We start from the raw sequence: 27,517 nt of genomic DNA on the forward strand, positions 1-27,517 counted from the left end.
AGGTGATAAGCGGCAAAGTGAGTTTTATTTGGATGGATTCCTTATTTGGAATTTGCTTGAGCAGACAACTGATTGGCACACCATAATCGTTGTTGCTTTGCGACTGTATGTCGTGTCTTGAGGTTCTAATATGTCACTCAGTGGATGCAGTGTCCGAACAGCAATAAAGCCTGCCTTCTGAGCGCAAGTATTTCTTGATTATTAGGGAGCACACTTTTAGGCGATTAGAGTTTCCAATTTCTTGAATTATAACAATTCAAATGAGAAGGAAACCTAATATGCCAACTAAGGAAAATCTAGCTGAAAAACAGAAGAAAAAAAATATCTATTGGCTCAAGAATATTGCAATCCAACGACTTATCTGAGTATTAATAACGCTAAAGCCTGGTTGTGATTTCTTTTTTATTGCTTTCAACCCTGTCAACCATCCTTGTTGCCCATGTCTCAACAATGGCAATTTGCATCACTTCTCCATAATGGGTGATCGGTCAACATTCTGCACTTTCCTGGAATGGCAATAGTTCTTTCCTGCAGAAAAAAGGATGCCTGCCTTCCCATTTATTCTCACTGATGTTCTTCTCTGCTTCTGGAATTGCTGCAGTTGGCCATGAATGATTGCAAGAGATGGCTGCTCAAGTTTTGATGCTAGCTTGTGGCAGAGTTGATGACTCTACTGCAATCTATTTCCTTCTCGTTGACTCTACTGCAATCTATTTCCCTTCCAACCTCTAGAAAATCAAGGAATCCTTCCATGCCTCAGGATCAACACCTGAACAACTCCCTCCAAAAAAAACTCACTTCTCTCTGCTGACAAGTAGCCATAATAGGCTTGTCTCCTTACTAAAGACTGCTCTTAATTACAGAACTACCTCTAGTAAGAGAGAAATAAGCAAAAGGGTCCTATGCATAAATTCTAATTCTAACAAATTAGCTCACAAAGACCATATGCCATGCTTTCTGCTTTGGACTTGTTCTTGATATCTTGAAAACTTTCTTGTTCATAATAAATTGTTATATCAACAACTTCGAAGTTGTAGGGGTTTTTATATCTCTTAGCATATCATTTTTATATTCATTTTCTCTGATATGATTGATGACCCAAAAATGACCTCCTGCTTTTGGTTAAAGCTTCGCAAAAGTTCTTTTAAGGAAAGCATTTCTTTCACAATTGAATGCACACTTGATGGTTCTTATGAAAAATTGAGATTGTTAGCCTACTTCTGATATTCTAAATATTTCTTTTATGGTCATATATATAACTTGCTGATTTGTTTTAATTTCACTAGCTCTCTATATAGAATTCAGTGTTGGTAAGCAACAAAGTTCCCTTTGGGATGTAAAAAGGTTCTGGCTATAAACTGCTTCAAAAGGATTGCGGCATATTGTGCTTCAAAAGGATTGCGGCTTATTGTTTGATTTATGGTTATTGTTTGGCATCATTTTTCAACAAAGCTTATCAACAGCCTTTCCAAACTACATTGACAGCTTTTTTTTGACTTAGGCTTTGTTTGACGCAGCTGTAGCTTCTCAGCATTTAAGCTGCAGCTGTAGCTTCTCAGCATTTAAGCTGCAGCTGTGCTGCCTCAGGAAGCTGCTACGGGGAAGCTAGTGACATGTTTGGTGCAGCTTTGTGAAACCAGCTATCGGGCAGTTGGTTTTGGAAAAAAATGACCATACAGCCTTTGTTTGGTAAAACTGTTTAAAAGAAGACTGTAAAAATCATATTTTGAAACTTCAGTGAGCACCGAAAGTGCTATCAATTTTTGTTTAGGAATAAGAACACATGCATTGCATTGATTACATGACACAAATATTGGTATAGCTAAACATAAGTCACATGTAACTCAGCAAAATGAGTTTGGATTAGAAAAATAAAATGCAATACTTACCCACATTACTAAGCTTTGATCACCCTTAATGCCATCAGAGCTGATAGGTTTCCTTCCTGAAATAAGTTCAAGAAGCACAACACCAAAGGCATAAACATCCATTTTTGTACTGATCTGTCCAAACATAAAATTCTGAGAAAGAAATTGAGGGGAATCACCTAATTGCATTGCTGCTCTTGGATTCCCCAAGGATTAAATATGAGGTGGAGCAAACTTTATAACCAAATCTATCTATACACAATGAAAAAGAAAATGAGTGCTAGGAAATTCAAGGGATAGAAACGATTCAGAGCATAAGGTTGTCAATTTGAAGAAAAAGACACTTGCTCTAGGTGGAAGAAACCTTCGTTTGCTTTGCGCATAGGCTCCAACTGGTCCAAGTATCGGTCCGCACCCACTGCCAAAGAAGAAAGAGTAACTAAGAGTTTTTTAGCAAAAAAAGCCAGTGAGAAAAGAGCAAGAACTTGAGAAGATATGAACCGCAACAAATTGCTTCCTTAAGTTTCTCCTCTACCTGCTTTTCCCATCCAGCCAAATCGACACAATCGAGAGATCGACAGAGGTGATCGAGGCCGAGAGATGAAGGGGTGCGAACTATGCGATCGTACAACGAGGATGTATTGCGAATCAGGGGAGTGAGACGCCGAACTGCCGAACTGCCAGAGAAGAGGAACGAATGGAGAGAAAACAAACGAACAACACGAACTAAGGAGCAACTGGAGTCGCCGAACGCGGGTCGCAGGGTCGATCCCGCGGCCCGCTTTTTGCGAAAATCCTCCCTGCGGCGGTTGCGAAGTTGATCTGCCGCGCCCCCAAACAGTAGATATGAGTGGTGAGGTGCCGCAAAGCTGTCCAGCCGCGCTCCCAAACGAAGCCTTATTTGTTTGCGGACAAGCAGTAGGATTAAATTGAAGTTTTGTTCTTAATTTTCATAAGTTCTCAAAAGAAATCAGAAAGTGAACATTAAAATAAAATGTGATAGTCTTTGGAACACCATGTTGGTGTTAACAATCTCCTAAAAGTCAAGATCAACGATATTGGAGGCATCCTGTTTTTATGACAAAATAAGATGTGCCCTTTAATTTTTCTCAAATATGATTCTGGGTACTCATTCCTAGTCAGAATTGTACCAATCTCCACGTTAACTACATCACAGTCAACCACAATAATGGAATTGCAGTTGTGTAGAGCTAACAAAAGAGCTTTTGTAACTATTTTCTTGAGCTCTTTCAAACTAGATTGGGCTGCTGATATTTAAATGAATTTCTTAGTACTTTGGTCAAATGAGAAGCCACCTAAAGTTTTTAATGAATCGGCAATAGACATAAGACCATGGAAGCTATGGACATAAATGAAAGGTTGCGGATAGGCCAATCTGTGATGGCTTAAACTTCTCATCCATCTTGAATTTGACAATGTAAATGATATACCTATTAGAATTAGTTTAATTTACTAAAAATTGACTTTTTTTTTAATATGCATATAATTTTTCTTGATTAAAAGAGTAGATGTTTTAGATTCGACTTATGTTAAGAAAGGCAGAGGTAGACCTAGGAAGTCTTGGGTTTATTGTATAAAAATGATCTTAATTTATTAGAATTAAATGAAAATATGACACTAAATAGGATTCAATGGAGAAAAAGGATTCATGTAGCCGACTCTGTTTAGTGGGATAAAGGCTTTGTTGTTGTTGTTGTATATAATTTTTTTTGATGTATTACGTTGAAGAATTGTTGCCAGTGATGTAGTTGAACCTTTAATGTGCATCTAAAAAAGGTGGTGTTGAAGTATACAACCACAATGGTTGACAAACTCGAGCTATAAGATGCATATTAGTACTGAGATATTTGGAAAGGTCAAATAGTATCACTATTTGTTTATATAATCCATCTCGTGTATTGAATACAATTTTCAATCACCTATGACTTCATACATGTCTAGCGGTATACATATCTATGTCAATCTTGGAAAGAAGAGATACTTCATGTACTTGATCAAACAGATCATCTAATTAAGGAGTAGTGAATCATTTATTTATTGTAATATTGTTTATCATTAAACTATGAATACATATTTATTATGTGCCAACTTTCTTTGTAATTGATATTGTTGGCATCACATTTGGACTATCACTCTTTCATATCAAGTCTTTAATAAGGAGCTCTTCTATTCTATGATATATTTTTCATATTCTTCGGGCTGCTTCTGATAGGTCAATACATATGAAATGATAGCTCAATGAACAAAATCTACCATATGTACATTTGTTATTGTAGATAAGTTGTAGGTAAATCGATAGGGAAACCATCCAAATATTGTTATAATAATGGTTGAATCTCTTTTGGTTTTCGCTTCACGCTTTAATGTTCTTCTGACACTATGAGAGTTTATGTAGATAGGGAGTTTAACATAGCTCTCATGAATATAGATTTGGAATATTGAATGAAGCCAACATTTTCCTTAATCTCTTCATTTATAAGCATCAATATCACATGCTTGCTCTCAATTCTTCTATGTACTTTTGTGACAATTATCGACAATAATAATAATTGGCATTCATTGAAGGATAATGTCTCACTAACCTCCTTCCATAATTTATTATCAATATACTATTGTATTAACCATCATTTTGAAATCCTTATTTAATTATCTTTAAGCAAATATGATAGTTTTTAGGGTTCCGGGTGATCTTTTTTATGGAGGTTTTATTTTTTCACTATATTTATGGTTAACCAAGTTCACGATTTTTCCTATAATTAACAATATTGTGAGTTTTTTTTTTAAAATTTTTTTTGTTATCCAGCTTGTTTTTAATGAAAAATTCTGTGGCAAAACCACTCCAATTCCTAGTGTATAGGGACGTTTACCACTCTTAAATGAAGCAGTTATTTGCATCAGCTCAGGTTAAGTGTTTGCGCTCATCTTTAAGTCTTATTTCTTCTTCGTTTCCCTCGCTCTATGGTGTTTCTTCAACTAAGGATACCACATGATTATTAAGCAATTTGAAGCAATGTTTCCAAATTGTTGGCTTCAAAAACATGCTGTGAGCGGGCTTTTTGTATTGGACGTGATTGCCTTACTACCATCCGTATCTTTGGATTGGTTTGAAGGAACTTTTTTATATGATACTTATAGTGTTTATTCAGAAGTTTCATTTCCAAATTTACTGGTTTTTTGTCCTAGCCTTAGAGAGAAAATTTTAGATGATTTTTGTGGTCCTTCAAACCTTAGGGCTGGTTTGGTGACACCATAAAACATCCAATGTTATTTTGATTGCACATCATTTGCTATTGTGGGACATAAAACCGCAATATTATGTTTTTAAGGCTTAACCATGTCACATTTTAACGTTAGTTGCTCAAATTCAGTCACATACTCTTTTGTTGATAAACTCGATTGAAAATCATTGAGCTCGATGAAAGCTTTTTGCTGAAATGAGGATTTTTTTTTTCCAAAGTATTTTTCATTTTTTCTCTTTCAGCGATTTTACTTTTTCTCTTTCTAGCCTTAGTCCTTTTATGATTTGCCACCAAGTGGAAGCTCTTATTTTTAATTTAAGGGAAAATATTTTTATTCACCTATTATTTATAATCAAAGGTGCATTCTACATAATACTACCAATTAAGGAAATCTTTTTTATTCAATCCACCCTCAAAGTTTGCAATATCGACTTATTCTTCATTGTCTTGATAGTGCTTTCTTGGTTCCTTTCTTAAAAACTTTTGAAAGTGTTTGTCCTCTTTGGATGAACCTTGGAACACTTGATGGAAAAGATTTTATATTTAATATTCTCTTGATTGTCATTTGAATAGGACAAATGTCTCACAATCCTGCCTCTCACATACTGCAAAACGCTGTTGTACCATTAGCTTCCACATTGTAAGTCTTTGATGGTGATTTCTTGGGCATAACATTGTCAGTTTCTCCTTGGTGAAAGCACGCACCAAGACAATTTACCAATGAAACTTCTAGGATAGGATCTAGGATAGGATCTAGGATAGGAAACTAAATCAAGTTCATTATAATGTTCTTGACACCAAGTTGTAACATTAATAAACGTGAGACAATGATGATGTAACTGTAGTCAGAAAGACTTTGATTGTAATGAGAAAGAACAATAATTCCTATACGCTGCTGTATTGGTTCCTCCCACTTCTGTTTGGTGATGGACAGTCCGAAGGCACACTACTTCCTGCTGTTTACTATCAATGGATCCCTTCCTAAACGAAACTCTTGATTACAAAAGTACTCATACAAAGGGAAAGAAGAACAAAAGGTCCTAATAATAAATTTCTCTTGATTTTACTGCGAGTTTTAACTTTTAATTAAATGGTTTGTTTCAATGAATTTACCATTCGTTTGTTTCCATATTTTTCTTTCTTTATTTGTATTGATAAAAGAGTTATTTTTTATTAAAATGCTTCACACTTACTCAAATTGGTTTTGCTCAATTCCTTTTTTCTAAAATTTTTCAACAGTGTAATGAACTTGCTGTCTGAAATATATTCTCAGCCAGAAATGGTTCCGAAGATGCTCGGCACACTGAAGGTAATTGAGAAAGAGGACCTAGACCTTAACAAGCTGTCTCAGCCGGATGATCATGTTGATGGGATTAAATGTGCAGATAATCCCTATGTTTTATCTAAGCTAACACCTAGATTGTGGCCTTTCATGAGACACAACATCACATCAGTTCGCTATTCTGCTATACAAACTTTGGTAATTCTAGCTTATGTCCTAGTTGCTTTTTTTTCTGTTGAAATTGTCATAGAAGCTGTTAAATTTGTTGCTGTGATTTTTTATTTATTCATTTGATTGCCAACTTTTATGAAACAAATACAGATGGCAAGTTATTTTAAATATGATGGAAAGTTAATATAATTTGGACAACACGCTAATACTCGTATAGGTGCTCCTTTATTTGCACAAACATGCATGCATACACTTTTTATTGAAAAAAAAATAAATTTCTTCTAGACTAGCCTTGTTCTCATCAAACATGGGGTACTGCACATTTATTTTGAATTTTACATTTTTTCTTCGATAATGACTTATTTGGTGGCACAACAAGCTTCCAATTTGTCAGAGTATGGTGTCAGTGGCCCTTTTTGGCTTCAACTTAGGTTATGACAGGATCTGCTTTGTTGAACTTGTTAGGAAAGGCGTGATTGGCTTACTTGGGATGGCTCTGAGAGAGGAGGGAATTGAGCTGACAGTGTATATATGCTTACTTCATGGTGTGACTATAATAGAATTTATTCTGCCACAGAAAAAATCGTTAAAAACTGCAGGCAAACATGGTAAAAAGCATAATTGATACACTGAGTTTGTGAAGGACTCGGTGTACCTCAATTTCTGTGTGAACTCTAGGGTGGTGTTTGGCTGCAACTTAGATTTACGTTGTATAGGATTTATCACATCCGATAAATCCAGATTTATTAGATCCACACTCCGACAAAAGAACTTGTGAGCGACGACTGAATAAATCCACCTCACAATAGAATTTAAATCAGATTTACATCCTAAAAATGATGGAATGCAAGATGTGAAAGACAAACATGAGAAAATTGCATTTAACAAGAGTGTTGGATTTAATCTTAATTTTTTTTGGTGTTTGGCTGGATTTATGTTAAATCCATGGCTAAATGCTATTAATTGTATGCTACCAAACACCGCCCAAGTCCTATGCATGCTTCCCAGCATAGCTTAAAATGCATTCACATAGTAAAACACGTGCCCCCATTATATTCACATTTACAAACAATTTGCAACAAAACCAGCAATAGCAGTTGATATGACAAAATGACACATCTAATTCAACATCTCTTCGTATTGATAAAATTTGAAGCCTTAAGTAGTTTTCAACTGAGGTTACTGGTATTCTATTTATAGCAACTTACTGAATTTCATGCTGTTTCTTTAATCTCTTAGGAGAGGCTTCTTGAAGTTGGTAATAGAAGCTTCCGAGTCCTTAGACAATGGATTTTGGCCATCTACTATCTTGGGTGATGCTTTGCGTATTGTTTTCCAGAATCTCCTTTTAGAGTCAAATGATGCGGTTCTTTTGTCTTCTGAAAGGGTTTGGAAGCTTCTGCTTCAGGTTGGTTTTTGGAAGATTTTGCAGTACTATAACCCTTTGCAATTAGATTCTAATTGTTACTAAAGAATTTTTTCAGTGTCCAGAACAGGATTTGGAAACTGCTGCGAAGTTATATTTTTCTTCTTGGATACAGCTCGCTGCCACTCCATATGGCTCGGCTTTGGATGCCACTAAAATGTTTTGTCCAATTGCTCTTCCTCGCAAAAGCCATTTTAGAGCAGCTGCCAAGATGAGGATTGTAAAGAGTGATAACGTTGCTAATACATGCTTAGCTTCTGAGGTAGCAAAAGAAAGTATGTTGCAGGAAAATAAGGTTGATTTTGCTACTATTAGCACAATAATAATTGTCGGTGCAGATAGTGAGAAACCTGTCACACATACAAGAGTAATTACAGCTTCAGCTCTTGGCATCTTTGTCTCTAGGTTGCCTGAAGTTTCTCTTCCTGTTGTTATTCATCCATTATGGAATGATCTTACTTCTTTTTCTGGAGTTCAGAGGCAGGTACGCACAAAAAAATTCTCTTTTCTAGTTGTGAAAAATTTCATGTGAATTACTTCCTACTGTTCATGGAATCCATGAAGGTTGTGCTTTTTCTTAGGTAGCTGCAATGGTTCTTATTGCTTGGTTTAAAGAACTGCGCAACAGGGACTGTCTGGAAGCACAAGGTAACTTATTGGGTCTTGTAGAGCATGTCAGAAATTGGCTTTTGGATTTATTATCATGTTCCGATCCATCATTTCCAACAAAGGATTCTCTTCTTCCTTATGCTGAGCTTTCAAGAACTTATGCAAAAATGCGTTGTGAAGCTAATATTTTGTTCCGATCAGCTGAGTCTTGTGGTATGTTTCAGAGTCTGATTTCAACTATGAATATTGATTGTGCTACACTGAGTGTTGATGAGGCAATCATGTTTGCTTCAAGGCTATCTGAGCCCGCTGATTCTGTAACCTGTGAAAAAGCTGCCATTAATGATTTAGAGTCTGCAAAACAGCAACTTCTTTCCACAGCAGGGTACTTGAAATGCGTACAGGTCTGTACTATTTTGTATTTGGGTATTGCTTGACTGTTAATTCTTTAGCTATTTTATTGCGTAAAAAACTTTAAATTATATCTTCTTTTATTGAGCTCTTATTATGAAATGCAACATTTTGCAGAACAACTTGCATATTTCTGTTTCAGCGATGGTTGCTGCTGCTGTGGTATGGATGTCAGATCTACCTGCCAAGCTTAATCCAATTATTTTACCTTTGATGGCTGCTGTTAGGAGGGAGCAGGTTTGAAATCTCAAAAAAAATTGGCTCTCGCAAATATATAGTTCTATACCCTCAAATACTCTCATCTCTATGCAGGAAGAAACATTACAACAAAAAGCTGCAGAGGCACTTGCTGAGCTTATTTTTAGCTGTATTGGGCGAAAGCCTGGTCCAAACGACAAACTAATCAAGAATCTGTGCAGCTTAACTTGTGCAGATTCTTCAGAAACTCCTCAGGCAGCACACATTGGTTCAATGGATGTTATTGAAGATCCCAATCTTTTTTTGTTTGGTAGATCACCTAGCATTCAAAAGTCAATGGCTCAATTTCTATCCGCAAATGAGGATAAGGCAAAGGCAGAGGGTTTTATAAGCAGAAGAGGAGCAGAACAGGCTCTGAAGCATCTGTGTGAAAAATTTGGGTCTTCCTTGTTTGATAAACTTCCAAAGCTCTGGGACTGCCTCACAGAGGTTCTCAAACCTATTCACTTTGATGAAACTCAGCGGATTGCAGATATGATTGAAATATCCAATCAAACGGATCCTCAGATTTTGATTAACAACATTCAGGTTTCTTTATTTTGTACTAATTTCCATTTTTGTGAAGATGATGAGTTTGTGTAACTATATTGTAGTTGTTTCTTTTTAAATACTTGAAAATTTTAGAATTTATAACTTTAGCAATGCTTAATATGCATTACATAATAGGTTTGTATTTGGTCAAAATGTCATTATGTTAGGAATGTAACGTGGAGGATAGAGCTTTCCATATTCAAGGGCATTTCTAAAGTTTTCTTAAAGGCTTCAGTTAGCATTTAACTTTGTCTTGTTTTAATTTCTTGGCTTTGTTTACGGCCTTGCTAAAAACACTTTTTAGGAGTCCATTTTGATTCCCTTATTATCAGTTAGATGCTAAATGTCTTTGTGTTTTTTTCAGCTTATATGTGCAATTACGCCTTTGGTGGATGAGTCATTGAAAGCAAGACTGCTAACCCTTCTTCCATCAGTACTTAGCTGTGTTCGTCACTGCCATGTCGCAGTTAGGTTGGCAGCATCTAGATGTATCACTTCTATGTCCAAGTCAATGACAACTAGTGTAATGAGAGTGGTCATTGAAAAGGCTATTCCAATGTTGGCTGATACTTCCTCTTTGCATGCTAGGCAAGGAGCTGGCATGTTGGTAACCTTGCTTGTTCAAGGTTTGGGCCTGGAGCTAGTTCCTTATGCTCCTTTGCTTGTTGTACCTCTTCTTAAATGTATGAGCGACTGTGACCTCAGTGTCAGGCAAGGCGTAACACATAGCTTTGCTGCGCTTGTACCTCTTTTGCCATTAGCTAGAGGACTTCCTTCTCCATTTGGTCCGAGTGAAAGTTTATCAAGAAATAGTGAAGATGCACAATTTTTGGAGCAACTTCTTGACAATTCTCATATTGATGATTACAAGCTCCCCATTGACATCAAAGTAACACTACGGAGGTATTATATCAACTTTTCTACACCTTCATGGATCTATTTGCCATAATCGGAAAACGATGGATGCATTAATATATATATATATATTTAAAATTTTCAGGTACTTTTTACTGTTTGATGTATCCATTAATAATGTGGAGTTCTCCACTATTTATTCCACATTATGTATGTGCATTAAATTGTACAATAATCAATATTAGTTAAGTTTGAAATGATTATGGATTATATTTATTATTTTTTTTTTTTTCATTTTTGCTAACAAAATGGTTAATGGACTGTTGCCCTTTATATTTTTCTTTGTAATGCCAACTGGAATTAAAAATTCTGACTTAAAATTTATGTACGCGTACAAGTAGCCTTCTATGTTGCAACTGCCCTTTATGCTTTACAATAGAGACCAATGGGGAGTCTAACGGTATCAGAAGCAATAAGGGACTCATACACATACCTACAAACACAATGGAATGGCTTGATTAAAAAGATCTTGTAAATACTCTTTTTCTATGTTTAATCTTATGAAATGAAGTGGTTTATTATTTTGGGAACGATGGCTGTAGTAAAATTTTTTTTCCTGATTTCATCTTTAAGGGTTAGTATTGGTAGGCCCTAAAAGTCTTTCCTTGAATGCGTTCTACAGAGTCATACTTCTGCTGAGCTTATTCTATTCAATCTCGGCATATGCTATGGTCTTCGACTCCATTAAAGAAATAACTAAGCAGTAAAGTCTGTATGGCCCAGATATTTTTTGTTTGTGTGTGTGTGAGAGAGAGAGAGTTTTTAAAATTTGTTCCTTTTGGGTGTGTTGTTTATTCATTGTTGAAATTTAGTTTTAGAATGTTGCTAGTGTGTTCTTTAACTGCAGTTCTCTCTCTCTCTCTCTCTCACACACACACACACACACACACCTTTTTTTGTTTTCAATTATCTTTTTTCTCATACGGAAGATATACTGTTTATTAAATAAATTATTTTTTTCTGTTCACATGCCTTTCATTTCAGTAGATTCTTTGTAAAGAATAGCAAAAATGAAAAATAAAATGTTTTTGGCCAAGTTTATGAGGGTGGTATTTTGAGTTAAAATGGAAACTGTTTTGAAACTTTTTTTTTCTGTATTAAATATTTTTGGTCCTCATGCAGAACATAGTTTTCTGACTCGCCATCTGAGTAGCTTGTCATTCTCTGCACCATTTATATTAATTATGTAATTCATGAGTCATCTGATTCAATTAATCATGCTACTTCTTTTTCTAAAGGCTTTTTTATGAAAGAAGCTTAACTTATCTATCGACTACTTTCACAAAAGATTTAATTTATTTGAAAAATCCCTCATGTTTTCACTTTGATTTTTTGTTGTTTTATCTTTATCTCTCTCTTTTAATTTCCTAAGATGACTTATTATACATAATGGGAGGCTTAAGGTAAAAATATTCATAAATAAAACAAAAGTAAAAGCAAGATAGTTTGCAATCTCTTCTTCATCTGTTTGGCTCTTGATCTTCCCTCTCTCTCTCTACTACCCTCAGTCTCTCTTCTTTTTTAACACTATCGATCTTCAAGCCTCTTTCTTCTCATTATTTGGCTGAGTCTCTCTCTTCTCATTTCAATAAAAAACGATGCTTTCTGCAAGTCTTCCTCCTTTTAAAAAACGAAAGTGCAATGGGCAAACCTAATCCTTTTTCAAAATCAAGAACAAGATCTCACTTGGAAGAGTCTACTCACTTATTTCTCCACATTTGTTTTCTAGCATTTTATTTTAGAGTATTTTGGCACTCATATTATGGTTAGATTGATAATATTTTGAGATGGAACTTGCTGCTCTTTATTTTGCAATTAAAGTTAACGCCTCAGTTTTATACATTCACACTCTTTTCTTGTTGTTTTTAATTTTGTATATTTTGAAAGTCTATCACTTCATCAGATGATTTCTCATTTTCCTGTTTTTGTTCACCGAGTTTAGGTATCAACAGGAAGGAATTAACTGGTTGTCTTTTCTGAGACGATTTAAGCTACATGGAATATTGTGTGATGATATGGGACTTGGCAAAACGCTGCAAGCATCAGCAATAGTAGCAGCTGACATTGTAGAACAGCGTGCCATCAATAATGGCAAAGATCCTTTATCATTAATAATGTGCCCTTCCACATTAGTTGCACACTGGGCATATGAGATTGACAAGTATGTTGACAAATCTGTGATGATTACACTTCAATATACAGGTTCAGCCTCAGAAAGGCTGTTACTTCGTGGAAAATTTGACGAGTACAATATCATTATAACATCTTATGATATAGTTCGGAAAGATGTTGATTTCCTTGGAAAACTTGCGTGGAATTATTGCATTTTAGATGAAGGGCATATTATCAAGAACTCGAAATCTAAAATAACTTCTGCAGTTAAACAGTTGAAGGCAGAGCATCGACTTATCTTGAGCGGCACACCTATACAAGTTGGTTTACACGTTAAATTTGTCTGTATAAACGATTAATTTTTTAGAGTAGAATATCAGCTTATATGATCTTGGTTTCTTTTTGTTTCAGAATAATGTACTGGAGCTTTGGTCCCTCTTTGACTTTTTAATGCCTGGGTTTCTTGGTACGGAGAGACAGGTATACTTTTTTTAGGTAGAGGATGGATATACTATTTGTAGTGGGTGCAAAGTGTAACACAGCTATTTTGGCATTGGAATGTGTTTTGCATGAATGTGCAATTTACTTATTACCTTGGTAGGGCATATTGATAGATGTTTTCTGTGAGTTTCATAGGCTTGTGGAACTAATATTACAATATTGATCATTCAGTAATTTGTGTCTTAGTTGATTTTTCATTCACGTCTACTTCGCCTGAAAGTTTATATATTTGAACTGACATTCATTTGAAGAAATTTTAAATTTGAATTCAATTTCTCGTTTCCTAATTTTGTATTTTCTGTCTTTGATTTACATTAAGGCAATCTTATAGTACTGATTTAGTAACCCGTTTGAGAACTTTCATTTGAACTGTTTAACTGCGTGATTAAATGACTTCAAGCAGAGATACACAACATATGCATGCATTAATGCACAGATATGTGATGCTTCACCCCATACTATATGTAATTGCTTTCATGCATGCATCCGTGAAAATTTTGTATTTGGTTTTATTTTGATTATTTTATTGATGCCAGTGTATCAACATCAGAGAAAGCAGTAGAATCTGCCAAGTGTGGTTTGAGATGCACGTTTCTCTGTTTGTTTGATTTTTGTAGTGTTAGTACTGTTTAGCTATATTGTTCTTTATAGCTGTTCTGTATGATCTTTATTTCATGGAATCTGATGCATCGGTCATTTATCTACCCTAATTCATATTAAAGCAATTAGATTGCTAAGTATAATCCTAACATTCAACAAACTAGTGCTATCTTGTCTAAGTATTCTTAACATATTCATTGTAAGTGCTAGAGAAATGTTCCTAATTTGAAAAATGTGTCAAATAGAGTTTTCATGCAAATTGATTCCACTTGTTAGAACTGAAGCATGTTGAATTGAGCTTTTTTATAAGAATTTCATTAATCTGCCATGTATTCATTTGGTTTTTCTGCTGCATGAATTTTGCAGTTCCAAGCAACATATGGAAAACCACTAATGGCTGCTAAAGATTCAAAATGCTCTGCTAAGGATGCTGAAGCAGGCGTGCTTGCCATGGAAGCATTACATAAGCAGGTGAAATCTGTGCAGTGTTATCATCACAATATGCAAGCTTCATTATTTCATAATAATTTGGAAATAATCTAATTGACGCTGCTATACAGGTCATGCCATTCCTGTTGCGTCGAACAAAAGATGAAGTTTTGTCCGATCTTCCAGAGAAAATTATTCAGGACAGATACTGCAACCTAAGTCCTGTACAACTTAAACTGTACGAGCACTTTTCAAGTTCAGATTCCAAAAAGGAAATCTCATCATTAGTTATAGGGAGTGAGGCCAGCAGTGAAGCAGCTGATAAAATATCTCTTAAGGCAACCTCTCATGTCTTCCAGGTATGCTACACGAGTCAGCGCGTAATTGTTGAATTTGAAACAATTGCTATGTTTACCTTTTTTTTTTATACGAAATTACTTTCTTAGCTTGCTTCTCTTTTTCATGCAGGCGTTACAATACTTGTTAAAACTCTGTAGTCATCCGTTGCTTGTGATCGGTGAAAATCATCCGGAATCTCTGAATGGCCTTCTGGCTGAAGTTATTCCTGCTTGCAGTGATCTTCTCTCGGAGCTTCATGAGCTGCACCATTCTCCGAAATTGGTGGCTCTTCAAGAAATTTTGGAAGAGTGTGGGATTGGCACCAACACTAGTTCAGAAGATGCTATTTTGGTAGGACAGCACAGAGTTCTGATTTTTGTGCAGCACAGAGTGAGTTTTGTCAGTTGAGAAGCACAAAGTTATTCCATCATCTTTGGCTTTTTGTTTTTCTTCTAATTTGGCATTTTCTTGCAGTCTCTTTTGGATATTATTGAGAGGGACCTATTTCGTACTCACATGAAGAGGTGATTTTCTTACCATGCTTTTCATTTTTAAAGTTGAATTTATATTTTATTTTGATTGTAGGTTTTTTTTCCTGATAGATGCTATTAATTATTTTAGTTTTATCTGTTATGTTACATACCAAAATTGTGAATGAGAGTGGCAAGAGAGTTTTGATTGTTTTAAGTTAGATTTGTGATGTGCCACTAGTTGATGACACAATGACTTGGCAGGAGCAATGCATCTTTTGGAGATAAATTGAAATGATTTTGCTAAAAGAGTCGGACTTATACAGCCTTACAACTTTCTTTACAAATAAAACCCTTGACTTATTCTATATTCCTTATTTACAAATAGCACCCTAAACCGATAAAAAATATCCCCTAATTCCATCTTGTTACCCAACCTGGATAGATCTAATCAGTTAAGTCCCTTTGTGAGATAGTCAGCTACTTGCTCTCTAGCTACATTACTTTTCTCTAGTAGTCCACTATTTAGCTTCTGCTTGATGAAGAACTTATCAATCTCCACATGCTTGGTTCTATCGTGTTTCACCGGGCTGTTGGCCATGCTTATTGCTGACTTGTTTTCGCACAACTTAATTTGAGCTTCTTGGTCCATCTTGAGCTCTACCAATAGAGTTCTCTGCCATAACATCTCATCAACTCCCAAGGCCATGACAACTACCGATGCCTGGCCGTCGACCTTACAACTACCAACTGCTTCTTGCTCTTCCAAGTGACCAAATTATCCCCTACAAACATGCAATATCCTGATGCGGACCTCATGTCATCATCAAAACTAGCCAAATCAGAGCCACAGTAGCCCTCAATGGCTGAATGCCTATTTTTTCTTAAGATCAACCTTTTCCCTGGTGCTCTCTTCAGGTGCCTCAAAATTTGATACACCATCCATGTGACCTTTCCTCAAATCATGCATACAGCGACTCACTATGCTTACTGCAAATGATTTGTAAGAACGAATGTGACTCAGATAGATGAGATGACTTACCAACCTCTGGTACCTGTCATGATCAATTGACATTCTCACATCTGCGCTCAACTCAACTTTCCCTTCTGATCACTCAGTGTAATTGCATACATGCATCCCAACATGCATGTCTCTCTGAACAAGTCCAACACACACTTTCTCTGAGTTAGAACAATCTCCTCTGCTCCACGAGCTACCTCAATCCTATGAAAGTATCTAAGTTGTCCCAAGTTCTTCATCTCAAACTCTTTGCCTAGTCTTTCCTTCAGTTGAGCAATCTCTTTCTTATTATCATCAGTGAATCATATCATCTATATACACAATAAGAATGGTAATATGACCACAATGTCTTCAAAAGGACATTGTGTGGTTGGTATTAATTTGTCAATAGCTCATGCTTAACATTAATCGCCTGAACCTATCAAACTAAGCTCGAGAAAACTGTTTCAAACCGTAAGGTAGCTTCCTCAATCTACATTACCTTGCCCACTATTCAGTTTGTGTCAAAGGCTTGGGGTATGCCCATGTACACCTCTTCTAGTAGATCCCCATAAAGAAATGCATTCTTCACATCCACTTGGTGTAACATCCTTCACCATTCACAGCCAAAGAGACGTGTGTCCTGACTGTGTTTATATTTTCCACTGGTGCAAATGTATCATCATAGTCTATGCCATATGTCTAACTATACCCTTTCGTTGTAGATTTTAATCTTTCCTTCTGGGATCTGCTTCATTGTGAAGACCTATTTGCACTTGACTTTTTTTTTCTGTCAGCGAGCTCCCACGTTTTGTTCTTATCGAGAGCACCAAGTTCCTCTAGCATGACAGTCTTCCAGTTTGGATCCTCCTCAGCTACATGCTAACGTATGTGTATACAGACAATGTCCAAGGATGCAGTGAATGCTCCATATACATGTGATATGTTAGAGTATGAGACAAACTTACCAATGTCATGAGAGAAGCAAAAAAATCAGGAGAATAGCGCGCATTGCTGTGAGAGGTCCTTTTTAAAGTCTTGAGAGTGTGAGAAGAAGAGAGGAATCATATCACATATGTAATCAGATTTTGAGATGGAAGGTGTAGGTGCCTTAGGATTCGGGGTAGACTGGGACACGAGACTTGTTGGCACGATTGACACGACAAAAACTGTTATCTCATTTTGCCTCCTCCTTGTATACACCCACAACTCCCCTTGTGCTTGAATCACCACCTTCGAGCTCATTTTTCTTAGGCATTTACTCTTCCTCATTCTATCGTTCCCACACAATGGGACAAGGCCTCATACCCACATTTACCAATTTCTCACCATCACTACTCTCTCCCTCTAGCCTTGTACCTCCATTATCTGACGAGCCACTAAAGGGAGAGTAGTGCAAATTCGAATTGTTTAAAAGTCACACCATACTCACAAATAGTATTTTCTTTATTGGACTCCAAAATAACCCGTAAAATACACACTACAACTTTGGATCTAGCTTTCCTATTGATGGTCTATTGTACTTCACAAAACATACACAACCAAATACTTTCAATGGGAGGATCCCACCATTAAAATTACTACTCCAATAGTCTTGAATGCATTTTGTTGATCAATTGAGCGCCTGTCAAAACTGATTGCCCTCACATGTGTTTTGGGATATTCATCGAGATCATCTTGCTTCGGACTACCTCTAGAAAATGTCTGTTCTTCCATTATGTTACTTTGTTTTGTGTCAGTGTGTATGGACAAGTGATTTGATGTTGTATCCCTTGGACTGACATGTACTCCCAAACACCTCATTGGTATACTTTGTCCCATTATCAGTCCTCAATATCTTTATTATTGTATCATATTGATTCTGAATTGCCCTTTGAAACCCTTTAAAACAGGCAAACACATCACTTTTGCTTCTTATCAGATATAACTAACTTGAGAAAAACAATCAATGAACCTTTCATCAAAGTTGTAGAATAGGGTCCCCATATATCTAAATGCACCAAATAAAAAACACAAACTATTATCAGAGCTAACATAAGAGTCCTTGGTATGCTTACCCAACTCACATGAATCACACAAATTTTTGTTTATTTATCTTTTTATACAAATACGAGTATTAACGACTCAATAGACTAACCGAAGAGTGTCTCATGCGCTTGTGATGTAACACAATACATCCTCCCAGCTCCTACTCAAGTACATTCTACCATGGATGTAAATGTTGAATTCATCTCCTCTCTATCCAATTATCAGAGTCTACTATGCCACATGCAAGTCCCAAGTCTCTGGCCAGTCCTCTTTTCTTGAAGGATCATCTTAGGAATATCAAATAAAAAAAATACATTTTAGTTGGAGAATAATGACACTAATGGATGAAATGTTTAAAAATATTGGAAAAAATCGTAGAATTAGTACATCTTACTGTCTCTTTTCAAACCATATGTTGTGATATACTATCAGTTGTTTTAATATTCTCTGGAACTGTTAAATGAGTATAAAAATCGAACTCACTAATGTTACCCGTCACTTGTCGAGATGCACCAAAATTTGCTATCAATTATGGTAATCTTATGGTGGATATAGAGGCAAGAGCATATGTATGTCGAGTACTTTTGGTTAAGTGAGCATAAGTAGTAGTGTTTCTCTTTGATGAAGATAAGGTGGATGCATTCTCAGCCACATCACCTGCTTCTTTTTCGCTTCCTCTTCAACATCTCTAGGAGCTCGTGATCCTCATCAATAAAGATCACCTCCGTCTCTCCCTCACTCTCCGCTACAATCAGATTTGCTCGGTAGCCCACTCTTTCACCTCTATGGTCCCCAAGATTACGATCACGACCTCTAGATTGTCCATGTTTATTGTTCTCTCTCTACTTGGGTGGCTTTGAATAAGCCTTGCTCAAGTGTCTCACTTCTTCACAGTTGTTGCACCAGTTACTCCCCCTGAGGCCCTGTTATATCTTCCCTCGAGGCGACCAAAGCTGATAGCATGCATGGAAGTTCACTCGACTCAGAGTGTAGCTTCATGCGACTCTCCTTTTGTATCATCACTATGATGGCCTCATTTAATGAAGGAATCGTTTCCTGAGCTAAGAGGACTATTCTCCTCTGATCAAAAGCTAGGTTCAGATGAGCTAGAAATTGCATTGTCCTCATCTGTGCAAAGATCTCCCCCCCTGCTCGCATCTCAGATCTCTACAGTTCAACATAGGTGAGTAGTGATCAAGATCTTGCCACAACCACTTCAGATCTATGGAGTACTTCTGAATTGATCCATCACCCTGAAGCACTGTCTCTATCTTACGTTGAATCTGGAACACACTCATGTGGTTCTGAGCTCCAACATAAATTTTCTTCAGCTTCACCCAAATGTCGCTTACCTTTTTAATGCTATCCACTGATGTGCAATCAATGAAATCATTGAGTTGAGTAACCATGTGTAAAGCAAGGTATGTGTAGTTCTCCACCCATCCTTCTCAACACTGTCACTCTATGTCTCCATTCCTGTCAGATATCTTTCTAGTCTCCTCCCTTATAGAGTAGCCTCTATCCAACGCAACCAACTCAGATATATGGCCGATCCATCAAGCTTCAGATCCACAAGAGAGAGATCTAGCTTCACTTGTGTAGGAGCATGTGTTGAGGTAGTGGCTCTCATCAGGACACTAGCTCCCTGTATGAGACCGACTAAGACCTTCATAACTTTAGGATTCATCTTCCCTAGAAGTTTCATTCCCTTGCCTCCTGCACTATCTCCTACTCCTGATATTCTCAATCACAATGTTCAAGTCTAGATCCTACAAATCACATATGACTTCCTGCAAGTTCGTGCAATCCACTTTGTCATAGTCACCACGACGCCGCAACCCCTTTGTCCCACATGCCAAACTGCAATCGCTTCGATTCTTCGCCTCCTTGCCGTCAAGTGCAACTTCAAAAATGAAGGCCTTGCTTAGTTGACATCCTCACTCCCGACTCGCAATACCAAGTTGTTTCTCACTGCGAAGGCAACAACGGCACTACTGCAAATGAAAGACCACCGGACAAAGCTTTGTTCCAGTCCTTCCTCTTGCAGCAAGCTGTAGAAGCCCTTCCTTACCGAACTCTGTGAAACGCTGTCCCGTCGAGATTGCCGCGACCTCGTAGGTGCCTTCTCAACGCCTGTTTGCTGCGATGCCGTGCCGCGATCCACGATTCCTTCTGCTGCAATTCGGGAAGGAAGATCGACACCTTGTCTCTGCACCGATCGCGTCTGTATCGATTCACGGAAGAACATAAGATCAATCTCTGCTCTCCGCACCGATCGAGTTGCACCGACGATGATTGAGACCAACGAGGATGCTGTATGGCTGTTAGGGTTAGGGCTTTGATACCAAATTAAAATGATTTTGCTAATCTATTTAAAGAAGAATTATAGCCTTATAATTTTCCTTACAACTAAAATGTTTGACTTATATATTTGCTATTTACAAATAGGCCCTAAATTATATAAAAATTCTCAACAAGAATGATGGGAACATTAAAGAGCATTCTTATGTGAAACATTTGAATCATTAGACGGGGTTTTGAATGAGAGGTAAGTCTTAAAGAGGTGGTTAAGCTGTATCCATTTTGAAATGTAGTTTTTCTCGTGTCACGTAAGTGGCCTGTCATGCAGGTGTAAAACTGCATTTTTCTACCCTTTCTACAGCCCACATTGGCGAGGGATTTATGGCAAAGTTTTTTAGATGGGTTTTTTTTACCAAGCTTCACAAAATTATTGATGATCTCATCAATTCTTAATCTGGTACATTTTTCTTTTAAATTTCAATTATATATGAAGCTTATATTTATCAATATGCTTTTTTTTTTCCCGAAGCATAAACTGTTGCCTCTTATATTTTTATTTTTATTTTTTTGAAGCTATCCTTTTTTTGTTGAACACCCTGATTAACTCGTACAATTTATTATATTTGCATATTTTATATTTAAAACTCATTCAAAAATAGCTTTAATCTTGAATTAGCTGGAGACAGACTGTGGTTTTTGTCTAAAGATTCTACTTATAAACCTATTTATTCATGATAAAGATCAAACGTTTGTAGTGAAAAAAAGTCAGAAATTATTTTTTTATTCAACTTTGAAATGTTAAATTTTGTTTTTTGACGAGCGTTTGGTTACATAGTTTGAGAAGTGCACAAATCAGTTGAGCTTCGTTAACCAGTGCATAATTTTTGTGCGTCTGTTATTTGGGCGGGGAATGTTTTCTGCAAATTAATGTATATGAGGGTTCTTTTGGGTGATCATGTGTGCCAGAACTAAGTTCATGATTTCTTGATGCTAGTCTTTATTAACTTTCCTCACTTTTTTAGAAGTTAAGCGGAATAGAATTTTCTCACCTCTTTTTCTAACGCTAAAGACTAGACGTTTTGATAGGTTCTGCATCCTACGAAATCGCTTAGTTCCTAACAATGCAAAGTCAGGATAGAGGTTTCTTTTATAGTATTTTCTTCAGATGCTATAAGATTAGTAGTTCTCTACTTTGTGCAGTTGGAATTATAGCTATATAATGATACGTGCTGGAACTGATTAAACTCGAATTATCTTGTCTGAACAAAGCGTTAAGAGAAACTACACAACTAACCTTTAAATACTTACATGTAAATAACTGTTGTAACCCAAAGAAAGTAGTGCTATTACATAAAAAAATTGTTATGTCAACCAGTCTTATCATTTCTAAAATACATTTTTTTTTTTCAAACAAATTGATAGTATTATTCTATAATTAAATGTGTGAAGGAGTACATTCGTTACTTGCTCTTTCTGAGGAGTTTATTTTAGACATAATCAACAATCATAATCATGAAGTTAAGAAAAAACTTTATACACTTTATAAATACAAACCATGCTCTTATATTTGAACAAAACCTAAATGATTATGAGTGTGTAATGCCACTTGAATTTTATTTTTTAAGGGAAATTTACATACACAGCAAATAATTCTTATCTATTTACATATTTCGCACCTATACATTCATGCTTACATAGCATTTTGGTGTTTTAAACTTATGCATAAAAATATGTATTTCACTTAGTGCTATTTTTGATGTGATATTAAAGATTTGAGTGCTATGTGTGTAAATATGAATGTTTTGGTAGAGATATATAAATACATAAGAATTGTGTGCTATGTGTGTAAATGCCCATTTTTTTATTATTTTATCATAAAACATTGACTGGGGAATGCTTCGCATAAGGAAGCTAAAAGTCCAAAGAATAAAATTTAACAAACCCTAAACCCTATTTCATAAAAATTGTTATGTCAACCCGTCTTATCATTTCTAAAATACATTTCTTTTTCAAACAAATTGATAGTATTATTCTATAATTAAATGTGTGAAGGAGTACATTCATTACTTGCCCTTTCTGAGGAGTTTATTTTAGACATAATCAACAGCTAACTAATTATCATAATCATGAAACTAAGAAAAAAATTTTATACACTTTATAAATACAAACCATGTTCTTATATTTGAACAAAACCTAAATGTTTATGAGTGTGTGATGCCGCTTGAATTTGTTTTTAAGGGAAATTTACATACGCAACACATATTCTTATCTATTTACATATCTCGCACCTATACTTTTGTACTTAAATAGCATTTTGGTGTTTTAAACCTATGCATAAAAATATGTATTTCACTTAGTGTTATTTTTGATGTCATATTAAAGATTTGAGTGCTATGTGCAAATATGAAAGTTTTGGTAGAGATATGTAAATACATAAGAATTGTGTGCTGTGTTAAAATGCCAAAATTTTTTATTATTTTATCATAAAACATTGACTGGGGAATGCATCGCATAAGGAAGCTAAAAGTCCAAAGAGTAAAATTTAATAAATCAATAAATAATTTCCTCATCTATCCTATGTATATTGGGATAAAGGAGCAAGCATTAGCTTAGTTATTAAATAGTTATCTAATTAACCTTTGGTAAAAATACAGTACTGTAGTTTTATTTATTTTTTTAAAAGCTTTGTGATCAATGAGAAGTAAGTTTCTTTGTCAAATTGGAATTATCTATTTAAGTAAACTAAGAAGTGTACTGATATTATTTACCTTTTGAATTATCAAATTTTAAGAGTTTAATAAAATATTATATATTTCTTGCTCCAAGTAATGTGTTTTTCTTAAGCTTATTTTTCATTACCATCTCTAATAACTTCATCATATGACATGAATTGATTCTACTTTAAGTTGCATTTATTCACATCTTTATCATTAAATATTGCTATTAAGCATTTATTCATCTCTAAGCATTTGACATGTTCGTAGACTATAGGATTCTGAGAGCATGACGTTAGGATTCTATTGAAAAGATTTGTAGATTAAACTCTTCCATCTTTTCTCACGACTCTTTAAGTTTGAAGAGGTATTTCATTTGGACCTAATGTTCCGAGTTCTTTGCATTTCTTTGGTGCTAACTCAACTTAACTTTTTCTATACATTTGTAACTATGTTTCATTATTTTATTCATTTTTACTGTTCTAAAAAAAGACTTTTTTAAAAATCTTATTGCATAATTTCTCTAAATATCTTATCTTTCATCTAGTTATTTTAAATCTATATTTCTAGTTTCGAAGCATATAAATGGTACTATCATTACCATAATTAAGCTTATCCCAACCATTTAAGTTTAGCTTTATGATTTTTGATTTTCAAATCTACCTTTTCGAATCATGCATTAAGTATTTTTGTTTAATAAATCTTATTGTATGTTTTCTAACTTGATTTATCCCTTATTATTTATAATATTTGATATTAAGTTTGTGTGTGCATACTATTGTTTTATCTTCTTTTTTTTTCTACGCGCCCTAACTTCCTCAATAGATTTTTGCTGTCATAGTTTTCATGGATACCATTCCTACCTTCTATTTAATTTGGTCATTATTAGTTATCCTTCTTTCTTTTGCCACAAATCTATTTTAGTATTCTAGTTTCAACTATGTGTGACTTGTCCATAATTGACATCTTTATTGTGCAACAGTCAGTTCCATGCAACATAGTTGGCTAACTGTACTAGTAAAATGTCCACCTTTTTAGTCCCCCTGACATTCTTCTATTACATAATATTCATGTGCTATCGAGAAGTTGTTGCTTCATCGATATTCATATTCTTTTATAAAATAAATCAGTGGTACTTGACACTTTTTATGTATATGTATCAACTTATCTTGTAGTTTATTTGTCATTAACTTTGTCACACTCACTATAATTGTAGATCATTACATAGTTTTTTTTATAAGCTTTCCATCACCATCTCTACTAACTCCAGTATATGACAGCAATTGATTCTACTATAACTTACATTTTTTCATAGCTTTATTATTAAATATTGCTTCATCTTTAAGCATTTGACATGCTCTTAGACTATATGCTTCATAGCTTTACTATTAAATATTGCTTCATCTTTAAGCATCACCATCTCAAATTTAATTTTTGATAAATTTGTAAATATGCTTCATTATTTTGTGTATGCTGACTGTCCTAAAAGTTTATTTTTTAAAAATCTAACTTCATAATTCCTCAAAATATATCTTCATCCTTCTTTAAGATCATATTGATAGTATATTTAACTCTGATACATATGTTTGATTGAATTTTCTAAGCATATTTTCTTGTTATTTTGAATCTATTATTCTTGCTTCTATGCACGTAAATGACATTATCGTTGCCATAATTGGTCTTATCCCAACTATTTATGTTCAGTGTTATGAATTTAATTTTCATTTCGGTCCTGTTGAATTATGCATCAAGCGTTTAAACCCCTTTTGTGGTGTAAATAATTCGGTATAAACTTCTGACTTGATTTCTCCCTTATTTCTTATAGTATTAGATTTTAAATTTGTTTATATGTATTATCGTTGCATCTTCTATAGATTTTTGTACATGCCAAAACCTTCTGAGTAGATTTTTATGTCCATAGCTTTCATGGACGCGATTTCTACCTTGCATTTAATCTGATGTTTCTTAGTTTATCCTTCTTACATTTTGCCCCACAGATCTATCTTCGCATTCTAATTTCAACCATGTATAACTTGTACATAATTGGCATCATTATTGTGTAATTTCAAACATTTTTAAACACCTTTTAAGTCTTCTTGACATTCTTCTATTGCATAGTATGCTTTGTAGTATTTCTTCATTTTCAATCTCCCACTTTGAAGTCATCTATATTCATTTTCTTTTGTATAATAGATCCAAGTTACTTATACTTTTGACATCTTGGTATCACTTATCTTCCGGTAAAATTATCTGTTAATGTTATTTCACACTACTAAAATTGTAGATTATTACTTAGTTATTTTTTTGATCTTATGTTTCATTGTCATTTCTAATGACTTTATATATTACCTGAATTGATTATATTGTAACTTGCATTTTTTCACACCTTTATTATTAATATATTGTAACTTACATATTTGCACACCTTTATTATTATTATATCGTAACTTACATTTTTGCACACCTTTATTATTAAATATTTATATCGAAATGCTTATTCTCTAAGCATTTGCCACGCTCTTGGACTATATAATTTCAAGAGTATGACTAGGCTTCTAAAATTCTTGAGAAAGTTCTCTCCTTCCACATGACAATAAATTGCCAGTTGAGGGAATTGATGGTTGGGCAATCCCATCTTGGCTATGTGAAATAAAATTACTAAATAAAGATAAAACTAGTATAAAAGCGACATTTAAGTGTAAATTTGGAAGGCAAATGGCTCAAACTCGTCTAAAGTCATCTAGCTTTATGCACCTATTACTCAATATGCTTACTTTTGTTTTCTAGGACTGTATTTATGGACTTCAGTCTTTATCCAAATAATGGAATACTCTGAAATTGTTAGAGAGCTATTGTGGTGATGAAGTTGGAAACATGTTGGATCTTCCTTCGTTTTGTCTTCACTATTTTTTGTATTTCTTGACTTTTGAATTTCATCATCCATGACTTCAGGTGGGCTTCTTAATTAGGGTTTCAAGTAATGTCAGTTGTATTACTACTTGGTGAGAACTTTTAGGAGCTTGTTGGCAGAATACCTTACTGCAACTTATGATGCTCATCTTATATTAAGTATCTACGTATAAATTTCAGAATCCCATTATTTTATTTTGAATAATCATATATATATTTTAGCTGTTAAGGCTCAAATAGTTAGGAAAAGGCTAATGATGGTGTTGATATACATTTTTGTTTTTTTTTCTAGCGCATTTTTATTAGTCTGATCATGTTAATTTTCAATTGAAACAGTGTTACATATTTAAGGCTTGATGGATCTGTTGAGCCTGAGAAACGTTTTGAGATTGTAAAAACATTCAATTCTGATCCAACTATAAGTGTGTTGCTAATGACAACGCATGGTAAGTTTTGTAAATTTACTTTTATCATTGCAGTTTTATTATTTGGGTATTTACTGATGCATCAACCTATAGTTGGCGGGCTTGGTTTGAACTTGACTTCTGCTGATACTTTGATCTTTATGGAGCATGATTGGAATCCTATGAAGGATCACCAGGTATTTTAGATGCTCTCTCATAAATAATGATTGGGGCTTTATAGAAACTTATATATTGAAAAGAATAAGCAACATCTTTTGCCTTTTTTGCAGCCTTTATTTTTAATTATGGATTTAGACATAGTTGTTTAAATTCTACTGTAAATATCTAGTTGAATAAAGCTAAAATGGGTTTGGTTTTCCTGAGAATATGTTTCTTATTTTCATATACTGTTAAAGGCAATTTTATTTGTTCGCTTCATTTCCTATAAAAATAATCCCGGAAGAAATTTTAATTTTTGATGATAAATGATTGTTTGTAATTGAAGCTAAATTAATTGCTATTAGTTTTGTGCCATGCTAATATTCAAACATGTGGCTTTTGACCAATTTTTTAAATTGATATAAATTGTTGTAAGACCTTTATGTGTAGTCATGGAGCAGATCCAAAATAACTTGGATTTACGTTATAATTCGCGAGAGACTGCTCGAAGGAGGGTTGGGGTGGTTGATGACTATGATTTGTGGATGTGGAGAGGATTTGTCAAAAACCTGCTAGGGTGGAATGAGAGATTGAGGGTTTTAGATTGATGAGAAATATGATGGATAGGAAGATCAGGAAGGAGGGTGGGAGAGGAAGTAGAAAGTAGGACCTCTTAGGTTCTATTTGGCGCAGCTGCATTTTCTCAGCTTTTCAGTTGCAACTGCGCTGCCTAGGAACCTGCTGCGAGAAAACTAGCTACCTGTTTGTTGCAATTGTGTGAAAATAGTTGTGGGGCAGCTGTTTCTGGAAAATTGACCA

General features: G+C 34.9%; 1 protein-coding gene across 1 annotated transcript in view; it reads left to right on the forward strand.

Moving 5' to 3' along the window:
- The window catches only part of LOC110021688 (TATA-binding protein-associated factor BTAF1), a 78,798-nt gene that overhangs the window by 35,742 nt on the left and 15,539 nt on the right, over positions 1–27,517 (forward strand). The window contains 16 exon segments of the mRNA XM_020720280.1: positions 6,368–6,608; positions 7,821–7,849; positions 7,851–7,989; positions 8,066–8,491; positions 8,589–9,020; positions 9,145–9,264; positions 9,340–9,813; positions 10,181–10,719; positions 12,674–13,163; positions 13,255–13,323; positions 14,311–14,415; positions 14,505–14,732; positions 14,842–15,102; positions 15,187–15,236; positions 26,472–26,581; positions 26,654–26,736. Coding sequence (XP_020575939.1) covers positions 6,368–6,608; positions 7,821–7,849; positions 7,851–7,989; positions 8,066–8,491; positions 8,589–9,020; positions 9,145–9,264; positions 9,340–9,813; positions 10,181–10,719; positions 12,674–13,163; positions 13,255–13,323; positions 14,311–14,415; positions 14,505–14,732; positions 14,842–15,102; positions 15,187–15,236; positions 26,472–26,581; positions 26,654–26,736 — 3,796 coding nt within the window.

The sequence above is a fragment of the Phalaenopsis equestris genome, unplaced genomic scaffold (assembly GCF_001263595.1).
Source record: "Phalaenopsis equestris unplaced genomic scaffold, ASM126359v1 Scaffold000140, whole genome shotgun sequence".
Lineage (NCBI taxonomy): Eukaryota > Viridiplantae > Streptophyta > Magnoliopsida > Asparagales > Orchidaceae > Phalaenopsis > Phalaenopsis equestris.